General features: G+C 49.3%; 1 protein-coding gene across 13 annotated transcripts in view; it reads left to right on the plus strand.

Moving 5' to 3' along the window:
- The window catches only part of MAST4 (microtubule associated serine/threonine kinase family member 4), a 544,916-nt gene extending 533,329 nt beyond the window's left edge, over window positions 1–11,587 (plus strand). For all 13 annotated transcript variants that reach the window (XM_049103363.1, XM_049103372.1, XM_049103368.1 and 10 more), the window contains 3 exons: window positions 2,837–2,973; window positions 5,080–5,261; window positions 5,586–11,587. In XM_049103363.1, the coding sequence (XP_048959320.1) occupies window positions 2,837–2,973; window positions 5,080–5,261; window positions 5,586–9,025 (3,759 nt within the window). In that variant the 3' untranslated portion in view covers window positions 9,026–11,587. The remainder of the gene's footprint in view (window positions 1–2,836; window positions 2,974–5,079; window positions 5,262–5,585) is intronic.
- The last annotated feature ends 6,648 nt before the right edge of the window (window positions 11,588–18,235 follow it).

Raw genomic sequence — 18,235 nt, forward strand, 5'->3', positions numbered from 1 at the left:
TGACTCTCTTTTCCTCATCTAGAATGCAAGGATAACAATTCTTTCCCACCTCACAGGGTTGTAAAAAAATAGAGCAGCCCTCACGACTTGGTGGGGAAAATAAAGTAAGAGGATATATGTGAAAAACGCTTTAATGTGGAAAATGTGCTCTAAAAAGGCTGCGTGGCATTGTTAGCCTTTCTGTGGTGAAGATGTGAAAGCCAGTGGTGAATCTCGCCAGAAAGAGTAGAATGTTGTCAGTTGTTATGAAGATTTGTTGGAAGTCCCATGTGTTTAGGTTTAGTAGGAATCATGCGCCTCAGGCTCAGGACTCGTAGAACAGCGTCAGGGATCACGACGGCTCTCTGGGCCCCCATTGCAGACGAACATGGACAAGGATTGAAAGAACTCCCGGGAAGGACAAACTCCGGCCACACTCGCTCTTTTCATTCACCTGAGGCACACAGGACAAACTACAAGTTTAGCATGGCCTCCCTCAATTTGTGAGGAGATCCCATTCCAAACAACCTCCCTTGGTAGGCCTTTCACACCTAGAAGCTAAATGTTGTGTTCGAACAAGAACTAGAACGTCTTTCCTAGTAGATAAAGGTTTATTCTTAAAGTTGTGGCATTTGCATGCTGAACATATGGTTTTTTCTCTCAGAAAAATGTTTTTTTTTTCTTTTGTTTCAGTTCTAATCCTATTTCCCTAAAGTATTTTTTTTACAATTAGGACCTTAGGTGTGGGAAGACATGTTCTTAAATATCAAAAAAAAAACCTATAATATCAGTCATAAAATACTAAGACTTGCTGATTCTAAAGTGAATACAAGACATGGACAGATCATCTCCTGAAGAAATTAGAAATGACCAAAATAAGTGTGACAGCATCAAAGAATGAAGATTAAAACTTGACACAACTTACTTATAGTATAAAATTGGTCACTTGTTTAATGCTAATATTCAGTTCTAACAAACCTGTGGTAAGAAAGGTATTTATGGGGACCCCTACGTGGCTCAGTCAGCTAAGTGTCGAGCCCCAGGTCAAGGCGTGCGCTCAGCATGGAGTCTGCTTGAGATTCTTTCTCCTTCTGCCCCTCCTCTCGCTCTCTCCCTCTCTCTCAATTTCTTTCTCTCAACCACTCTCTCTCTCTGTCAAATAAATTAAAAAAAAAAAAAAAGTATTTATGTGCTGCCGGCAAAAGTACACATTGACATAAGCTTTCTGGAAAATAATGTATTAATATGTACCAAGAGTTTTTAAAAGGTTGAGATAGACCCTTTGATTTGCTGCATTGACTCTAATTATGTAATCTAAAGAAAATGACAGATTAAGGCAATGATCTATAGATGAGAATATTTATGGCGACTCTTGAAAGAACTGAAAAGTAGAAAAGAATAGCAGTAGGGAAATTAAGTTTTGATTCCCCCATCTTGTGGAATATTGTTGCACAGCCAGTAAAAATTACGTTCTCAGTGAACATTCGATGATGCAGGGAGAGTTTTCCAAGTTATGTGATGTGAAATGGAAAAACAACATAAAGCTAAAGCTAAGTATCTGATTAGCTAAGATTAAAATTATTTGTGAGATATGTCTGTTTATGTGCTTCATTTATACATGCCTGAGAAAAGGTCAGGAAATGATGCTGAAATATTACCAATGTTAGCTGAGGGAAAGGCTCCTCGATGATTTTTAGTTTTACTTATACTTTATAATTTCTTCTTCATAAGATGGTATATTATTTCCCAAATTGGAGAGGGGGAGTCGATGTTAACATGAAAGCAGTCAGTCCCCACGGGTTTGGTGCTCTGCCCCCACCACACTCAACTCCCCGTCACTTAGTACCACTTAGAGCCGGGCTGCTAGGGGTTTTCCAGGTGTAGGCCTCTTTAAAAGATCCTTCTCCTTATGTTCCTTGTCTTTTCGAGGTAATCAGGGCCATCTGTGACTTTGAAAGGACATGTTTCTCCCCTGGGTATTAAGAAATTCAAGAAGAGGTCATTGATGCAGGAGGGAAGGGGATCAGCCTACCGTCTGCCCTAGGCGCCCCTCAGCCTGGCTTCTGACTCCACCTCTGCTGTCCACCCTCAGGGCCTGCCCAGTAAGCCCTGTCCCAGCACTGAGTGAAGGGCCTGGAAATCCCCCAGGAGTTACCTCGCCATGCGTGACCTGGTTAAAGAGAGGCTGTTTTGTACTCGCCGGCATAAACTTTGCAGCTCTGCAGGCTGATAGGTTTTACGATGACAGAAAAGGAATCTTTTAAAATAATTAAAAATAAAAATCTCATTCAGTTTTGCTAGGCTATGATTTCTAGGTCAAAGGAAAAACACAAAAAGGAGAAAAACAAAAAATAAATCAACCAAGAACAGACAGCCCCTGGGCACATTTATACTAAATACATATGGATGACGATAACTGCTATTTATAGAGTCCTCTCCATGTGTCCCACTCGGTGCTGAAGGCTTTACTAACTCCATGCCATGTAATCCTCCCACGGCCCCCGTGAGCCAGGTAGGACTCCTCTGTTACACGGTGCAAGTGTTTGAGGTATAGGAACCAGAAGCAACCTGCTGAGGTCACAGAACTTGGATTTGAACTCACATCTGTGGAGTCCAGAGCCTGCCCTCTTAAAGAAACCTGTCATTTAAAAAAAAGTCATTTTTGCCTTCCGCCCCCTTTGTGTTAGGATGTCATTGCTCCAAAGGTTATTTAGAAATAGAAGGCTTTTGTCCATATGTCTTTACGTACCTTTATTTGTCTTTGAATCTCTCGTCCGGGTTCTGATCTCGTTTCCTCCCAGAATTTCCCTTTAATACCACCACAATTTTTCTTTTTCTTTTTTTTTTTTTTTTACAGAGTGGAAATAAGGTGTCAATCACTACTACTCCATTTGAAAACACATCAATCAAAACGGGACCAGCCAGGAGAAACAGCTATAAGAGCCGGATGGTGAGGCGGAGCAAGAAATCTAAGAAGAAAGAAAGTCTAGAAAGGTTAGTTCAAGCAGCATTTTTTGTGAGCTTGGTATATACCCTGTTGGAGGAAAGCGTCTCCTTACCTAATTTAAACACATTATGAGAAAGGTCCATTTCTCTGTGAGGAATTTCATGCTGTGGTTCAAATATTTATACATTAAAGTTCATATTCATAACAGCATCATTTTTCACAATGAAAAGATTTACGTTACCTCATAGAAGAATTCAGATTGCTTTTTCTTTTTTTTTGTTTTCTTTTTTTTTTTTTTTTTTTTTTCCCTGTGTGAGTACCATGTAAAGCCCTTTGCTGTTTCTTAAGCCTCTAGACTTTACTTCAGGAGAGTTGGATTTAAGGCACTAGACCTTCAGGCAGTTTTTAGCATTAAATCTCCATTTACTAATGTCCTTTATGTTATCTAAAAACAAACAACTGCTATTTTTTTAATACTAGATACTCGAAAATAATGATCGCTTTAAAGCATCCAAATAAGCCTAAAAATAAAGGGGTTTTGCTTTACTGACTGAAGATCTAACTGGGTTACACATTTGCAATCTGGGAGGCAGTCTTTTTGTGCTCTGTGCGGACACTGACGAGATGCGTGTTTGTGTCTGAGTGGGGACATTTCTTGCCAGACAACTGTCTGGATGGGCTCCCTGCATGATACCACAGCAGCATCTTTCCTTTTCCCAGGTGGATCTAATGTGTCTGACTGTATGAGGATTTTTGATGATAGAAATGTGGGGAAATAAGCAAATAAAATGGGAATGCTTATTAACTCCAGGAAAGACGACAGCAAGCAAGAAAGGAAATGGGATCCTGCTTTGCATAGCCCAGCTGTGAACAATTATTTATAATATAAAATAGAGGGGAAATAAGAAAAAAAAGCAGGGGGCAGCCTTTTTTCTAACTGAAAGTTTTGGTTTAGCTCTAGAGGGAGGGATAGAAACGCAATAGTGTATTTGGTCAGAGGGTGGGAGGGGCTTGTGTCAGAGCTTCATTCTCATCTTCTGGGCTAGGAAATCAATAGATCGTTTCTGGAACTGATAAACGAAAACATAAAGAGATCACTGAGCAATGTGCAGACAGGTAGGAGAAGAAACTGCTAATGGAGAAGAAAGTGGTATCTCTGGTGAGTGGGCCAAGGGCAGAGTAGCAGACTTGCTTATTTTATGAACTATAGAGAATGACTTAATTGTTTAACCCACATTTATTACTTGGATTAAAATCAAATGCACAGATTCTGAGATGTATGCTTTATGAGCTAAGTGAATGGTTTCTATATTTTTTTAATGTGCGCTTTATATTCTGATTGTGCTTTTAAGTCAGAGAACACACTGTTGCAGAGGGGCAGCGGTGTTGAAACTTGTTTAAGCTCTCTAGGGGTGAATGAGGCTTGCATGATGGTAAAGGCAAAAGAACTTTTTACAGCCATCTGAAGCTTTCCCTTTTTTTTTTTTTTTTTTTTTTGCTTTAAGATATGCTTGTTGAACACTAAATACACATTTGCTTCTGCTGCAGCTCAGTGTCTGGTGCCCTGCTGATACGATAAGCTTCAGTTCACCTTTCTCGCTTTTTCTGTGTTAATGTACAACCTACATTGTCATTAAGAATTTTCAAGAGCCCACGGTGGAATAAGCAGGGCAAACAGCCCCTCCTAGATACAGCCTCTGCTCAGTGTATCACCATTAAAGAATTCTATATCCAAGGTGATGGTTCCTCTTCCAGAGATTTACCTGGTATTATCTCTTATGAAAGTGTGTTTTGGGATCTGAGGGGGCGCATGCTTAGAAGCATTCAGGTGAAGGACGCCCTCCTCATAAACCTGACAAATAAATAAATGAATACGTATTTTGTATTTTTCTTCATTTCCTCAGCTCTTCCTAAAGTCTTTGGAATTAAGAGAGCTTCCGATGTATCCTATCAAAGACTCTTCCTTTCTAAGTCATTAGAAGGAAGTCATTTTTCACTTGAAAAGTGAGAACCGACATGCCTTTAGCGTAGAACCTGCCGCTGTAAGGCCTTCCCTGGTACAGAGGTGTAAAGGGACTGCGCTGGTGTTGTGGGGAGATGGTAGGGGACCCCAAGTGTCGAATCTCATTGGTTTCCTCTTGCTTCCACTCTAGGAGGAGGTCCCTCTTCAAAAAACTAGCCAAGCAGCCGTCCCCTTTACTCCACACCAGCAGGAGTTTCTCCTGCCTCAACCGGTCCCTGTCGTCAGGGGAGAGCCTCCCAGGTTCCCCCACGCACAGCTTGTCTCCCCGCTCCCCGACGCCCAGCTACCGCTCCACCCCTGACTTCCCATCAGGTGAGTGAGGCCCCTGGGCAAGGGACAGGTGAGAGGAGGTCAGGATCACTCTCTGAGCTCCTGAGGAACAGGAGGCTCAGGCCCTAGGTGGTGGTGGATGGGATTGAGAGGGTGGCCGTGAGACGAGGCTGCGTAGACCCTTAGGGCAGGAAGCACTGGCCTGAACCCCAGCGTGGGGAGGGCCTACGTGAACAGGCGTGTATCCGTGGGTTAAGTGCGAAGCTGGCCTTTATCCAACCTGATCTGCAACAGCTGGGGCAGGCGGGAAGCACAGGAAGAAGAGGGAGGGAGTCCCCTGCTCACGGCCTTCTGTTTTCCACGCAGGTACTAATTCCTCACAGAGCAGCTCCCCGAGCTCCAGTGCCCCCAATTCCCCAGCGGGCTCAGGACACATCCGGCCCAGCACCCTCCACGGCCTGGCCCCCAAGCTCAGCGGACAGCGCTACCGGTCCGGGAGGCGGAAGTCGGCCGGCAGCATCCCACTGTCCCCCCTGGCCCGGACCCCCTCTCCCACGCCTCAGCCCACGTCCCCACAACGGTCGCCATCCCCTCTGCTGGGTCACTCGCTCGGCAATTCCAAGATCGCCCAGGCCTTTCCCAGCAAGATGCACTCCCCTCCCACCATCGTCAGACACATCGTGAGGCCCAAGAGCGCAGAGCCCCCCAGGTCCCCGCTGCTCAAGCGCGTGCAGTCGGAGGAGAAGCTCTCCCCCTCCTATGGCAGTGACAAGAAGCACCTGTGCTCCCGCAAGCACAGCCTGGAGGTGACCCAGGAGGAGGTGCAGCGGGAGCAGCCTCAGCGGGAGGTGAGCTTGCAGAGCCTGGAGGAGACCGTGTGCGACGCGCCCTCCCTGAGCCGTGCCAGGCCCGTGGAGCAAGGCTGCCTGAAGCGCCCCGTCTCCCGGAAGCTGGGGAGACAGGAGTCCATGGACGAGCTGGACCGAGAGAAGCTCAAGGCCAAGGTGGTAGTGAAGAAACCCGATGGCCTCCCGGACAAACAGGATCCCCACCAGAAATCCCACGGACTCGGCAGCGATTTGGAGGCCCTCTCTACTTTCAGGCTGGAAGACAGGGAGAAGAAACTATATCCAAAGGCATTAGAGAGGTCGAGTCATTTTGAAAGCAAAGTGGCCTCGCAGGAGCCCCCGTCCCTGGGCAGTCTGCTGAAAGGGGCTCTTCACAAGCAGGCCAGCGTTCGGGCCAGTGAGGGGGCCGCCTCGGAAGGGGCACCCGGGGACCACAGCCAGGGCGTCTGTGACTTCAAGCGCACCTCTGCTCCCGGCATCCTCCAGGACGGCCTGTGTCACTCCACCGACAGGTCCAGCTCTGGGAAGGCTGAAAACCTGGAGAAGGCCCCCCCAGCCAAGGAGTGCCTCCGATGTGAGAAGTTAGACAGCAAACTGGCCAACATCGATTACCTCCGAAAGAAGATGCCATTTGAAGACAAAGATGACAGCCTGTGTCCCGTGCTCAAGCCCAAGATGACCTCTACTGCCCATGAGAGCCTGCCCGGGAACCCGGGCCGGGCCGTGGGTGGGCAGCAGGAGGCCCTGCCTGCCTCTGAGGGCCGAGCATTCATCAGCGGTGCCCACCCGGCTCAGATCAGCGCCGTTTCCTTTGTCCCTCTCAAGGCCCTAGCCGGCCGGGGGGACGGCGGGGTGGAGAAGGGGGGCCTGGTGGCTCCTGAGTCCCCAGTCCGGAAAAGCCCGTCCGAGTATAAGCTGGAAGGCAGGTCTGTGTCCTGCCTGAAGCCCATTGAGGGCACTCTGGATATCGCTCTCCTGTCCGGGCCTCAGGCCTCCAAGACCGAGCTGCCTTCCCCCGAGCCCGTGCAGACCCCCAGCCCGGCCAGGGATGTGGGGACCCCTGTGCCACCCGCCCCCCCGGGCAGCGGGGCCTCTAAGGCGGAGACCGCCCAGAGGGAGCCTTCCCCCGCCGGCCTCAGGATGAGTAAGTCCTACCTGCTGGAGCCCCGCTTCCCAGCCAGCCGAGGCCTCCAGAACTCTCCAGGCGGCCCCTTGCCAGACCCCGAGCTGAAGCAGGACAGGAAAGCCTCCCGCGGGGCCAGGAGCGTGGTGACAGTCCCCGAAGGCGACCCCCAGCCGAGAGAGGGGGGCTGCAGCCGACACCAAGGCCACGCGCCCGAGCCGAGACCCGGCCCCTTCCTGGGGCAGGGCCCCCCCGCGGCCGAGCCACCCCGGTCCCGCGGCCTGACACCTGCTGACCGGGCGCCCTCCAGAGAGCAGCTCAGTGGGAGGCAGTCCTCCGACAGGGGCCCTCCGGCCGCCAGGGGCCAGCGGGCCAACGTCAGGGCGGACACCCCCCGGGAGCCCTCCGTGGAGTCGTGTCCAACAGAAGCTGCTAAAACCGGCGACGATTCCAGACACGTGCCCTCTGGGGCGAGGACCCACCCGGATGTCCGCGCACAGCCCCACACCGCGGAGAGGGCATGGGGGTCCTGCGGGAAGGCGAGCCACGGGGACGGCCGGGACGAGGGGAGGCCGCGGGCCCCGGAGGACCCTTGTCTGCGCTCGGCGGGGGCTCCCTGTGAGAGGGAGCCGGGCCGGGGAGGAGGGAGGGGAGGAGGAGGGGGAGGAGGGGGAGCCCTTCCCGCGCGGTGGACCCTGCAGCCCCCCGGCCCCGAGAACGGGAAGGGAAGGCAGCTCCCCGGTTGCCCGCCTTTGCAGAAGGACGCCCCCAGGGAGCCAGAGAGGAAGGAGCGGCCGGTGCAGCCCCGCGGGAGCAGCGGCCCCCCGCCCCCGCCCCCGCCCGCCGCCCAGGAGCTGCCCGGCCCGCCGCCGCATCCGCCCCGCGGCTCGCCCAGCCCCTGCTCGGCCGGACAGCCGGGGAGCCCGCCCGGGGCCGCGGCGCCCAGCCTGGGCCCCCAGGACGGCGCCCCGAGGTCCGCGCCCCCGGACAGGGCGCCCTCCTCGCAGAGGCCGAGCGCGGCGCCCGCTGTCGGCGGCCCCGAGGGGCAGGGCGGCGGCGGGGCGGTGCTGGGCGCGGCTCCCCCGCACGCCCGGGGGGGCCTCCTCGGCACCAGGCCGACCCCGCCCGGCGGGGGGCGCCCCCCCGACGAGCCGCCCCGGAGCGTCGCCAGCGCCGGGGAGCAGCAGAGCGCGTGCCCCAAGCACCCCAAGCCATCCACTGTGAAAGACTGCCCCGCTCCGTGCGGACAGACGGACGGGAGCGCGGGGCCGCGGGCTCCCGCCGACGGGAAGGCCGAGGGCAAGCGGGGCCCCGAAGCGCCCGCCGGGCCCGCCGCCGGCCTCCCCCCGGCCCCGCGCGAGGCCAAGGCCGGGGCCCCGGGGGCGCAGACGCCGGTGGGCGGGGCGAGCAGGAGCGCGGCCACGCCCACCGCCCCGCCCGCGGCCACGCCCCCACCGCCCGCGGCCACGCCCCCACCGCCCGCGGCCACGCCCACCGCCCCGCCCGAGAAGTCCCGCAGCTGCTCCGCGGGCTTCCCCGGAGCCGGGGCGCGGGGGGCCGCGGGCGGCGGGGGCGGGGGCCGAGCCGCGATGCCCAAGAGCGACTCGCTGCCGTCCTTCCGGAGCTCGGCCGCCCTGGAGCTGCAGCAGCCTGGCCCCGCGCCGCCGCCGCCTCCCGCACGGAAACCGGGCGCGGCCCGCGAGGTCACCAGGGCGGCCCCCGCGCCCAACCCCGAGCGGCCCGCCGTCGCCCTGTCCCCCGAGAAGGACTTCGTGGTGCGGCAGAGGCGGGGGCGGGAGCCCCTGCGGAGCAGCCCCCACAAAAAGGCGTCGTAGCGGGGCGCCCAGGGCAGCCCCCGGGATGTGCACCTACCGTGCACCTGCTGCGCACCTGCGCCTCCACCTCCTTCCAAAGCAGCGCGGCCGCGTCGGGGCACAGGCGGACCCCCTTCCTCTTGCCCCGCCCCCCGACTGTCCCCGGTAGAACTGACACCATTCGGTGTTTGGACAAACAGCGACAACGCGGACCTTGCGGTCGAGGGTTGTCGCGGAGAAGGATGTGCGCTGTAAATACCCTCCCGCGTGTTTGGCTTGGGATGTAGAGTCGGTACCTTGCTGCTGATTGCGTTGTTTTATCACGGCTTTTTTTTTTTCTTTCTTTCTTTCCTTAATTTCTTTCTTTCTTTTCTTTCTTGGTGGGTGTTTTTCTTTTCTTTCTTCCAGTTAAGATTTTTGCTTTACCACTTGATCCTAACCTAGTAAGGAAGCCACAGCGGTTAAAATCGGGTGTATGGAAAATGGAAAAGTCTGGCTACACTCCTGTCTGTGTATATACGCATCCAGCCACATGTTTTGGCCTGTGATCTAGGAGGAGATTTCAAGGCTACGTTTTTCTAAGTTAAAAGATTCCGAGTAGAGTTAAAGAGGAACGGAAGCCCTAGCTGCAGTAGATCGTGAGTCTGTGTGTGTGTCTTTAAAGAGAGATTTTGATAGTCGCTGTATCTGGCCACCTGTGTTTCCAGATCTTAGAGCGAGAGCTACTCTGATCGTGGCGTTTGGAACCTTCCTCCGTTAGGAATGGCCGGAACCAGTGGAGCTAACCATTTTCACTTCACAGCCATCCGAGTGGACGTTCTGATCCGGGGTCCAACTGTCTGGAAGGCCCGTTGTCCTTGTCCGTAGGGGGGGATGTGCAGGGTCTTCACCCTGGCTGTCGTGGGGGCTATAAACACACGTCAACTTTATTTTTGTTACTTTCCCTTCTTTTCATGCTCTTAAACTCAGGCCTGTATGCTATGAGTCACTAGTCCAGAAGCACACATTTTGTAGTAGTTTTGCACCAGCCCTGCTCTTGAACAAAAAGGAAAAATCACTGGCCGCACACAAATCTGATAGTATTAAATTGAGTTAAGAAGCGTCAGGCATTGGAAGAGGTTTTAAATTTGCTTTTTTTTCTTTTTTTTTTTTTTTTTTTTTGAGGGAAAACGGGGGTGGATTTTGGCATCATAGCATATATATTAATGAATAATCAGGACATCAGATACATTTTAATACATAGCTGGGGCCTTATGTTGTAGATGAAGCTTGCTGTTTTTAGCAAGTTCCTGGGTTTCACATTCATTTCTGACGCATCGAGTAGCTCCATACATTACATAACATGATCTCTTTATTTGTATGCAAAAAAAAATACTGTATTAATAAAGAGCAGCATTTTTTAACAAAAAGACTTGGTGGAGCTATTTGGTGCTTGAATGTGTCCTTTTTACTTTTGCTAAGCCTTATTTAAATTTTGTATACCATGGAATATGTAGAATTCGTCAAATCATTTTAGTGCTGAGGGGGGTTTTTTGTTCGTTTTTGTTGCAGTTGTCCTGGTGGCTTGTTTTGTATTGTAAGATGACACTTGCTGACACCAGTACTAAGGCACTAAGAGGAAATACACACAGATAAGTCTTTATAAGATGTTTGGGATCCATAGCAGGATTTTTTTAGTTTTGTTTTTTAAGAGGGGAAAAAACTTATCAATAAATACTCACTTAGCACCCAAACCCCCTCGGAGGTCTTAGTATCTTCAAGCTATAAAATTGTTCATCTAAGCACAGCCCGTGGAGTGTAAATTATTTAGCGAGGCTGTAAACCCTGCTCTGCTCCAAAAACAAAAGCATAACTTAACCATCTACTTGGTTGTCCTTCATTGTACAATGAGTTGGCAATGGCAAAAAAAAAAAAAAAAAAAAAAAGTCTCCTTGCCCATGATTTTTTCCCATGTGATTTTAGCTATACCCCATCACTACATTGTGAAATTGCAGAAGAAACAAATACCGTAAAAAAACTTAAATCGGTTTCCAAAGTGGTCTCGACATTTATAATTCATATCTGTGTTGGGTGGTTGTCATAACCCCATCCTCTGTACTCAGACATCACGACAGGTCTATCAGGGAGGTAGTTCATGGTTTACAGCCTTTGCTTTTTAACTGTCCCGTTTCCTTTAAAGCACAACTAGCTGCTTGTTTACAAATGATATTTTTATGTATATTTTGTATAGTGTATTACCATTTTTGCCAAATATGTTTTTGCATTTTGGATGAGTAAAGAGTACTTAAGGTTGCATTCATGTAATACCTGTTTGTTGTTGTAAACCTCTCCAATCAGCTGGTAGAAATTCTCCTGTGTTCTATTTGGTCAGTCTCCTGTGATTGTAAGATGTGCTCCTCGGTATTACTCCCAGCTGTAGATTTACCAGCTTAAAAGTTTGTTAGGATCTGTGCAATAAAGTGTTTGCAGTCTTATTTTCTCTAAGAAATTCCCTATGGATGTCATAATTGTTGTATATTGAACAAATATTTATACTTATGCAGTTGCATAACATTGAAATAAAAATTTAGCATGAAAACATAATGACTAATATGTTCTGTTCTTGTATATACACATCTCCAAAATGCTACTGAATATAACTGTATATTATGGTAAGTATGGGATTTTGCAGATTGCTTTCTGAGGAAGGGAATGGTTTGCTAATTTCTTTTAAAGATTTTATTTATTTGGGAGAGAGAGAAAGAGGGAGAGAGCACAAGCAGGGGGAGTAGCAGAGGGAGAGGGAGAGGGAGAAGTAGGCTCCCCACCGAGCAGGGAGCCCAACATGAGGCTCGATCCCAGGGTCCCGGGATCATGGCCTGAGCTGAAGGCAGACATTTAACCAACTGAGCGACTCAGGTGCCCCTAATTTTTTTTAACTCCTACAAATATTCTATTATTAAAGATTAATATATTCCTATAACACCTCCCTACCTTTCTACCAACCGTATGCCTTGCCTGTAAAACTTACCACCTTCCACACCACGGTCACTGCCCTCATAAAGTCTTCCTCAGTGACACCATCTCCTCCGTTTCTCCTAAAACCTTCCTCCATCAATTAGCACCGTGCCTTGTTGTCTTTCATTTCCTCCCCTTCCTGTGTCTTTCCTCATAATCAAAGCCATCAAAACCACCAGGAAGGAAAGAAGCAGCCTGACATTTATTGTCTACCTCATATATATACACGTAGTGCTGGGCAGGAAGCTTTTCATCTCCCATGTCATTTGAACCCCAAACCAGATGGCGGCGGCAGCCCCATTGTACAGGTGAGCAAACACCCACAGAATCTATGTCATTTGTTTAACATACACCCTGGAAAGAGGATTGGGATTGGAATCCAGATTTTTTTTTTTTCAGGCCCTAAAGGCCTTGACCTTCCTAAACAGTACCAGGTGTCCTGTGAAATCAGATCTGGGCCCCTCTGAATGATCTAAGCCATCCCATTGTCTCTTTCTTCACATGGCAAAAAATCACAGGGCGCAAGATTACATGTGTGATGATTGGTGGGAAACCACGAGCCAAGGAAGCTAATCGTTTTCTGTAATAGGGCTCCTTATTAATTCTAATTAATCAGTAGGCAATCACCTAGCATTTTCGCTTCACCACACAAACATAACATGAAAAAGTGTCGCTTTAATAACTACAGAAATCTGCTTCCTTCGATACAGGCCAGGCATTAAGGAACTCAATGGTAGGGTAGCTCTCTAAATTTAATTTCCCACCTACCTGTATGGTTTTAACTTACTCCTAAAAGCAGTTATTTGTGTTATTCCTTTCTTTTTCCAGTTCTCCCCCCACCCCCAACGAATATTGTACATGTCTTAAGTATCTGCGAGAGTTAGAAGTGACCACAGCTTGGTTGAACCTCGGTTCACACTATTTGCACACTACAAGGCAGTCACTCTGACCCAGGTTCCCGTACTAGCAGTTCAGACCCCTTGGGCTGTGGGCTGGAACCTTGGCGCCTGTCCTCACAGAAAAACATGCAACAACTTGCCCCTGATGTCTGGGACCCTGCCTTCCAGAGACCAGGTGGACGGCTCTTCCGCAGGCTGACGTTGTGACTGTCGGTCCCAGCAGGTGCATGCAGGCCAGCGCTTCAAACAGGGAACCTGCTCCGGGAACTTGAGTGCCCTGTGGACTCGGTGACACGCCCGTCAAGTCTATCCAGATGCAGAGAAAAGAAAGTTCTGCTGTGCGTGGCTGCTAGGTGCGGCCGCCGCCCCGCACAGCAAGAAGCCTATCAATGCTGCAAAGCTGGAAGCCGCTGAGTGTGGCCTGTTAGGTTCAGCGCCGCCTGGAGCCTGCCGCCAGTACGAGGGAGGATGGAGCTGTTGCGAGGCCTGGGGCAAGCACGTTGCAGTTACCAGATCTTCATATGTCAGGCTGGCAGGGCCATAAGCTCCAGCCCTAGGACGTGTCTAAGTAAAAATCCTTGGCCTGAAAATTCCATCCCTCCGGAGTACACGTGCGTGTCCAATGGTGCCACGTCAACTGGGCCCTCCCGGCTGGAGGCAGGATCGGGGCGACGGCCAACTGGCCACCCCCAGCCGTCGGGCAGGTGCCACCTGCAGCCCCGGCTCCTCGGCCTCCACTCGGCTCCCACGGGCAGCCTCGGGACAGCTGGGGCTCCCTGACCTCAAGGAAAAGCAAAGCAACCAGTAAAGCTTGGGCTTGACCCTTTGTACCTAAAAACACAAAGCCCTAGGAAAAGACTGCCTCCTTTTTTCAGTACCTGTCAATTCGCACAACTGGTGACCTCTTCATTCTTCTTGTCCCTCTGTAAAAACAAACAAACAAAAAAAGTCTTTCTTTAAAAAAAAAATAACAAAACTGTCTTTTCATTGCATACCATGATCATGGAAGGCAAATCAGAAATACAGAGCAGCGCTGCGATCCCCCCAGCCACTCGGCCATTCTTCATTTGAGAGAGGTTTTTAACTTTTTTCAAAGAACTGAAATAATAGTGGACATGATGTTTGCTGATCTCTTTTGTTCAGTATCAAATCACGGATACACTTCAACATCTATAAATACACTTCTGCAGTATTGTTCATAATGGCATTTCAGTTTATGGACGTGCCATCATGCTTTCACTCCCAGCAGAGAGCCTCAGAGGCAGGCCATTGAGGCGGTCTTGCTCTCCACTGCTCGGCCAGTTCATGCCAGAGCTCGTTCACTCTACCCCCACACTTCCTTTCATCCCCCCACCCCCCCACCCTCTAGGCAGCCAGGCTAATGAAATGGTTTATCCTTTCATGTTCTTAACAAAATACTGGTATTGTTTTGAATGTGTGTATTTTTAATTCATAAAAATGATAGTGTTACTATATCATTTGGGTGTTTTGGGTTTTTTTGTCCCATCAAGCTCTCTAGGTAGGTTCCCAAACTGGCCCCTGTCCCCGAAGAGGGAGGAGACATGGAAGAAAGAGGCAAACAAGTCCAGATGGGTAGGTGGAAAATTTAATCAGCCAGGAAACTTACATAAGGAGGCTTGTCATGGGTGGCCACGGACAAGTAGATCTCTGCAGCCACGTGTCAGGATCTTAAAAGTTTCTATAGAGGTCTTAATTGGGTTCAGTTATGTGTACTGTCCAGATCAACAGAACATTGCACTCTCAAGGTTGCTCCTTGAAACCAGCTCCCATGGTGGGAGCGGTGGGTAGAGTATACGTTCCAGGAACAGGGGAGGGCACGAGGAGCCTCTGATTGGGCAGGTCCAGCTCCCGGGTCAACCAGTCATGTCCTATTGATGACCTCCTCCAACACCAGATGTTTGAGATTCAAGGACATTGCTATAGTTTATCTAACCCACTGCTTCTGACTACTGTATAATACCCGTGGTGGGTGTCTTCCACATTTACCTACCAATTTTCCCAGGTTTTTTTTTTTTTTTTTTTTAAAGATTTTATTTATTTATTCATGATAGTCACACAGAGAGAGAGAGACAGAGACACAGGCAGAGGGAGAAGCAGGCTCCATGCACCGGGAGCCCGACATGGGATTCGATCCCGGGGCCCGACGTGGGATTCGATCCCGGGTCTCCGGGATCATGCCCCGGGCCAAAGGCAGGCGCCAAACCGCTGCGCCACCCAGGGATCCCATTTTCCCAGGTTTTTAAAACTGAAGTTCAGTTTGCCAACATATAGTATAGCACCCAGGGCTCACCATTTTACTAGTGATGAACACTCAAACTGCTTTGAACTTCCCCTTCATAAATAATGTTGCACTAAATATTATTGTGGAAATCTGATATTTTCTTGGAGAGTATACCTTAGCAGAATTTGTGGATCACATGTTTAATTTGACTAATTGTTGTCACAGGGTTCTAGAACAACTACACCAATCTACATCCATAAGCCATGCACAAAGTTCCTATGACCCCACATCCCACTGATGCTGTTATTCAGCTCTTGCTTTTTGCCAGGCTAACAGAGATAATCCTTTATCTCATTTTAAGTTGTATTTCTCTAATTCCTGGTAATACCAACAGGTTTCCAATGTTTTTATCCTACTTCATGTGGAATAGAGAACATCTCCCAATCTGTTCACATCATCTCCTAATTTATTAAGTCATTTATCTATTATTGGATATTTAGGTTATTTCCAAAGACAAGAGAAAGCAAAAAAGGGAGACCCAAGCTGTTTAGAAAGCCCATGAAAGAACATGCAGGGAGAAGGAGATGCGTGGATGCTCCCATGGCCACCTGTCCTCTGCTTACCTTTGTGGGATCTAATACCTTGTCTTGAACAATCAGATGCTTCGAGAATATCTAAATTTGGGGAGATGACAGTTCAATGGAGTTCACTGTTTAATTTTTCATGAACAGTAATGGCTTTTTAAAATAATCGGTAGATTAGTTCTTTCCTTTTTCAAGGCTGGCCTTATTCAATAAATGATCATAGTATAAGTAGATGAGATGGAAGGGGAATCGAGGAGAGGCAGGGCCTAGGTGGGAGAACAAGGGAATTTAGCAGCTGTGTCTCGTGGCCTGGCAGGGGTGACAAGAGGTTAACAGGCTTCACACCCAAGATGTTTCACCCTTGGATTTGAAGGCTCCTTAGCCCTTTGTTTCCATTTTGTTACAAAATTTCCTTTTAGAGAATAGAGAGCAGGTCCCCTCAACTCATTTGACTCATGGAGCCTAACGTCTGACTCTGCTATTGGTTGATAAAATTAGGATTAGGGAAGGATATTTGGCATGAAATCATTTGACTTAGGGTCTAGGGCCAACCCCAGTCTAACACAATTCCACTATCTAGAGGTGGGGCAGAGGAGTCTGTCTGGTACTGAATCACGCAAATGATTCTGGTGATATCTGGGAGCCATACCTGGCTGGCCCATTCTTCTGCAGCCTTCAAGCTAACTACTCCCCCACCCCCACCCCACATTAGACATTCTACCTCTTAACATTCCAGACAATTGATGCTAATTAAACACCCAGGACCCCCAGTTGTGACTTGCTTAGAAATAATCACATCCTGTCTTATTGTAACTCAAGTTAACTTTTTCTTTAGCATTCAAGGCCGTTAGAAAACAGTGTCAGCTGCCCCTCTTGCATCCTGTACTAATCTACAAAAACATTTAAAAGCCATTTATCTCATTCTTGTGTAAACCTCAAAATTGCAAATGACACTTATTGGGGAATTGGACGAGTAGGAATGATTTGACAGTTTCCTGTATTGAAATTTTACAGATCATGCCTGTGTTTGGGTCTGTGCTGTGTTCAGTTAGCAGTGATAGCTCCTGGCTCTGGGGAAAGGTATCATTTGCTACCAGAATGTGGGAGCTGCTGCTCCGTGATGGAGGCCGGTTGGCTTTTATGGACTTCCATGCTATTTGCTTCAGTACACTTTGAAATGCAGGGTCAGCTCACTGAGCTACAACATGCAATAATAACACATTTTTATAGGAGTAGCTTGTCAGAGCAGTAACAACATGCGATACATAAAACCAATAAACACACCATGTCTACAGATTCTATCCTAGTAACCAGGATTAAGCAATAAAATTGACAGCAGCTATCAAAAAGCTCCCTTTCTGACTTTGCAGGGGGAATTTACTGTTGCTTAAAACAGAGGAGCTGTCACAAAGCCTTAGATCAGTGTGCAGTTACAGAATAGCAAGTTGTGTTACATAGAAGGGGCGCATGCCTGATAAATGGAAGTGAGATGGGCAATTACGTTCGGCTAGGCCTTAGGACCCCGCCATCATTCATGTGGTGCATCCTGCATCATGGCTATCCTACAGAGTACTTGCGTTTTTGTGTTTACAGGTGAAATATCATGGAGGCTTGTGCAGCCGTGGAGTTGTAAGTCAGCAATTAGCATTTCCTAGCTACAGCGTGAATCCTGAAGTCAGGGAAGAGCCTGAATTTGCTAGAACGCACAGGGAACTCAGTGGGTTGGTTCTGTCTTAGACTTGATTCACAATGTTGACTTCCATACTCTGTGATGAAGATGAAGGAAGAAAGGAAGGAAAGCATAAAACCAACAAAAAAGAGGGAAGCGCAGAGAGAGAGAAGGAGAAAAGGGAGGAAGTGAATAAATGGCCAAGAAAGAGGGAGGAAAGAGAAAGAAGGGAGGGAGGAAACAGTGAGTATGGTGTTTGCAGCTTCATGGTCACCACAGGGAATATCTCCCAGAGTTTCCAGAGCTGGTCATCTGATTGGCCACAAGCAAATTAACACAATCAACAAAACAAATGAACCTTGTGTTCTGCTGTCTTCCTGCCCAACTCTTCAAAGGCGGAGGCTCTTGCACAAGAGTGGGCAGCATGGGGTCGAGTACTCAGTAGGGATGCTCTCTCTTGACTTGGGAGGGGTGGCTGCCTGAACTTTTAAACTAACTACCATTGCCTCCAGGTCTCTAGAACGAGGGGACTTGCTCGTAGCAGCAGCTAGGAAGCTGCCTGGAAGACCCCCCACCCCCCACCCCGCTCTGCACACTGACAGAGCCTGGCCAAGGCAGCTGGGCCCACTTCTGCATGAGGTCCCTCCTGAGCCCAGTGCTCAGTGAAAAAAAGCCTTGGTCGCTGCCAGACTCAGGGCCACTACCAACCCAAGCAGTGGCTCAAACTGGCCTTCTCAAAATGTTGCCCCACCATCCTAGGCCTAGGGAAGGAAGGAAGCTAGGTGACGGTGAGTCCCAATCTCCCATATTTCTACCGTTTACTTTCTCCTTCCACACACA

The sequence above is a fragment of the Canis lupus genome, chromosome 2, assembly GCF_003254725.2.
Source record: "Canis lupus dingo isolate Sandy chromosome 2, ASM325472v2, whole genome shotgun sequence".
In the NCBI taxonomy this organism is placed as follows: Eukaryota; Metazoa; Chordata; class Mammalia; order Carnivora; family Canidae; genus Canis; species Canis lupus.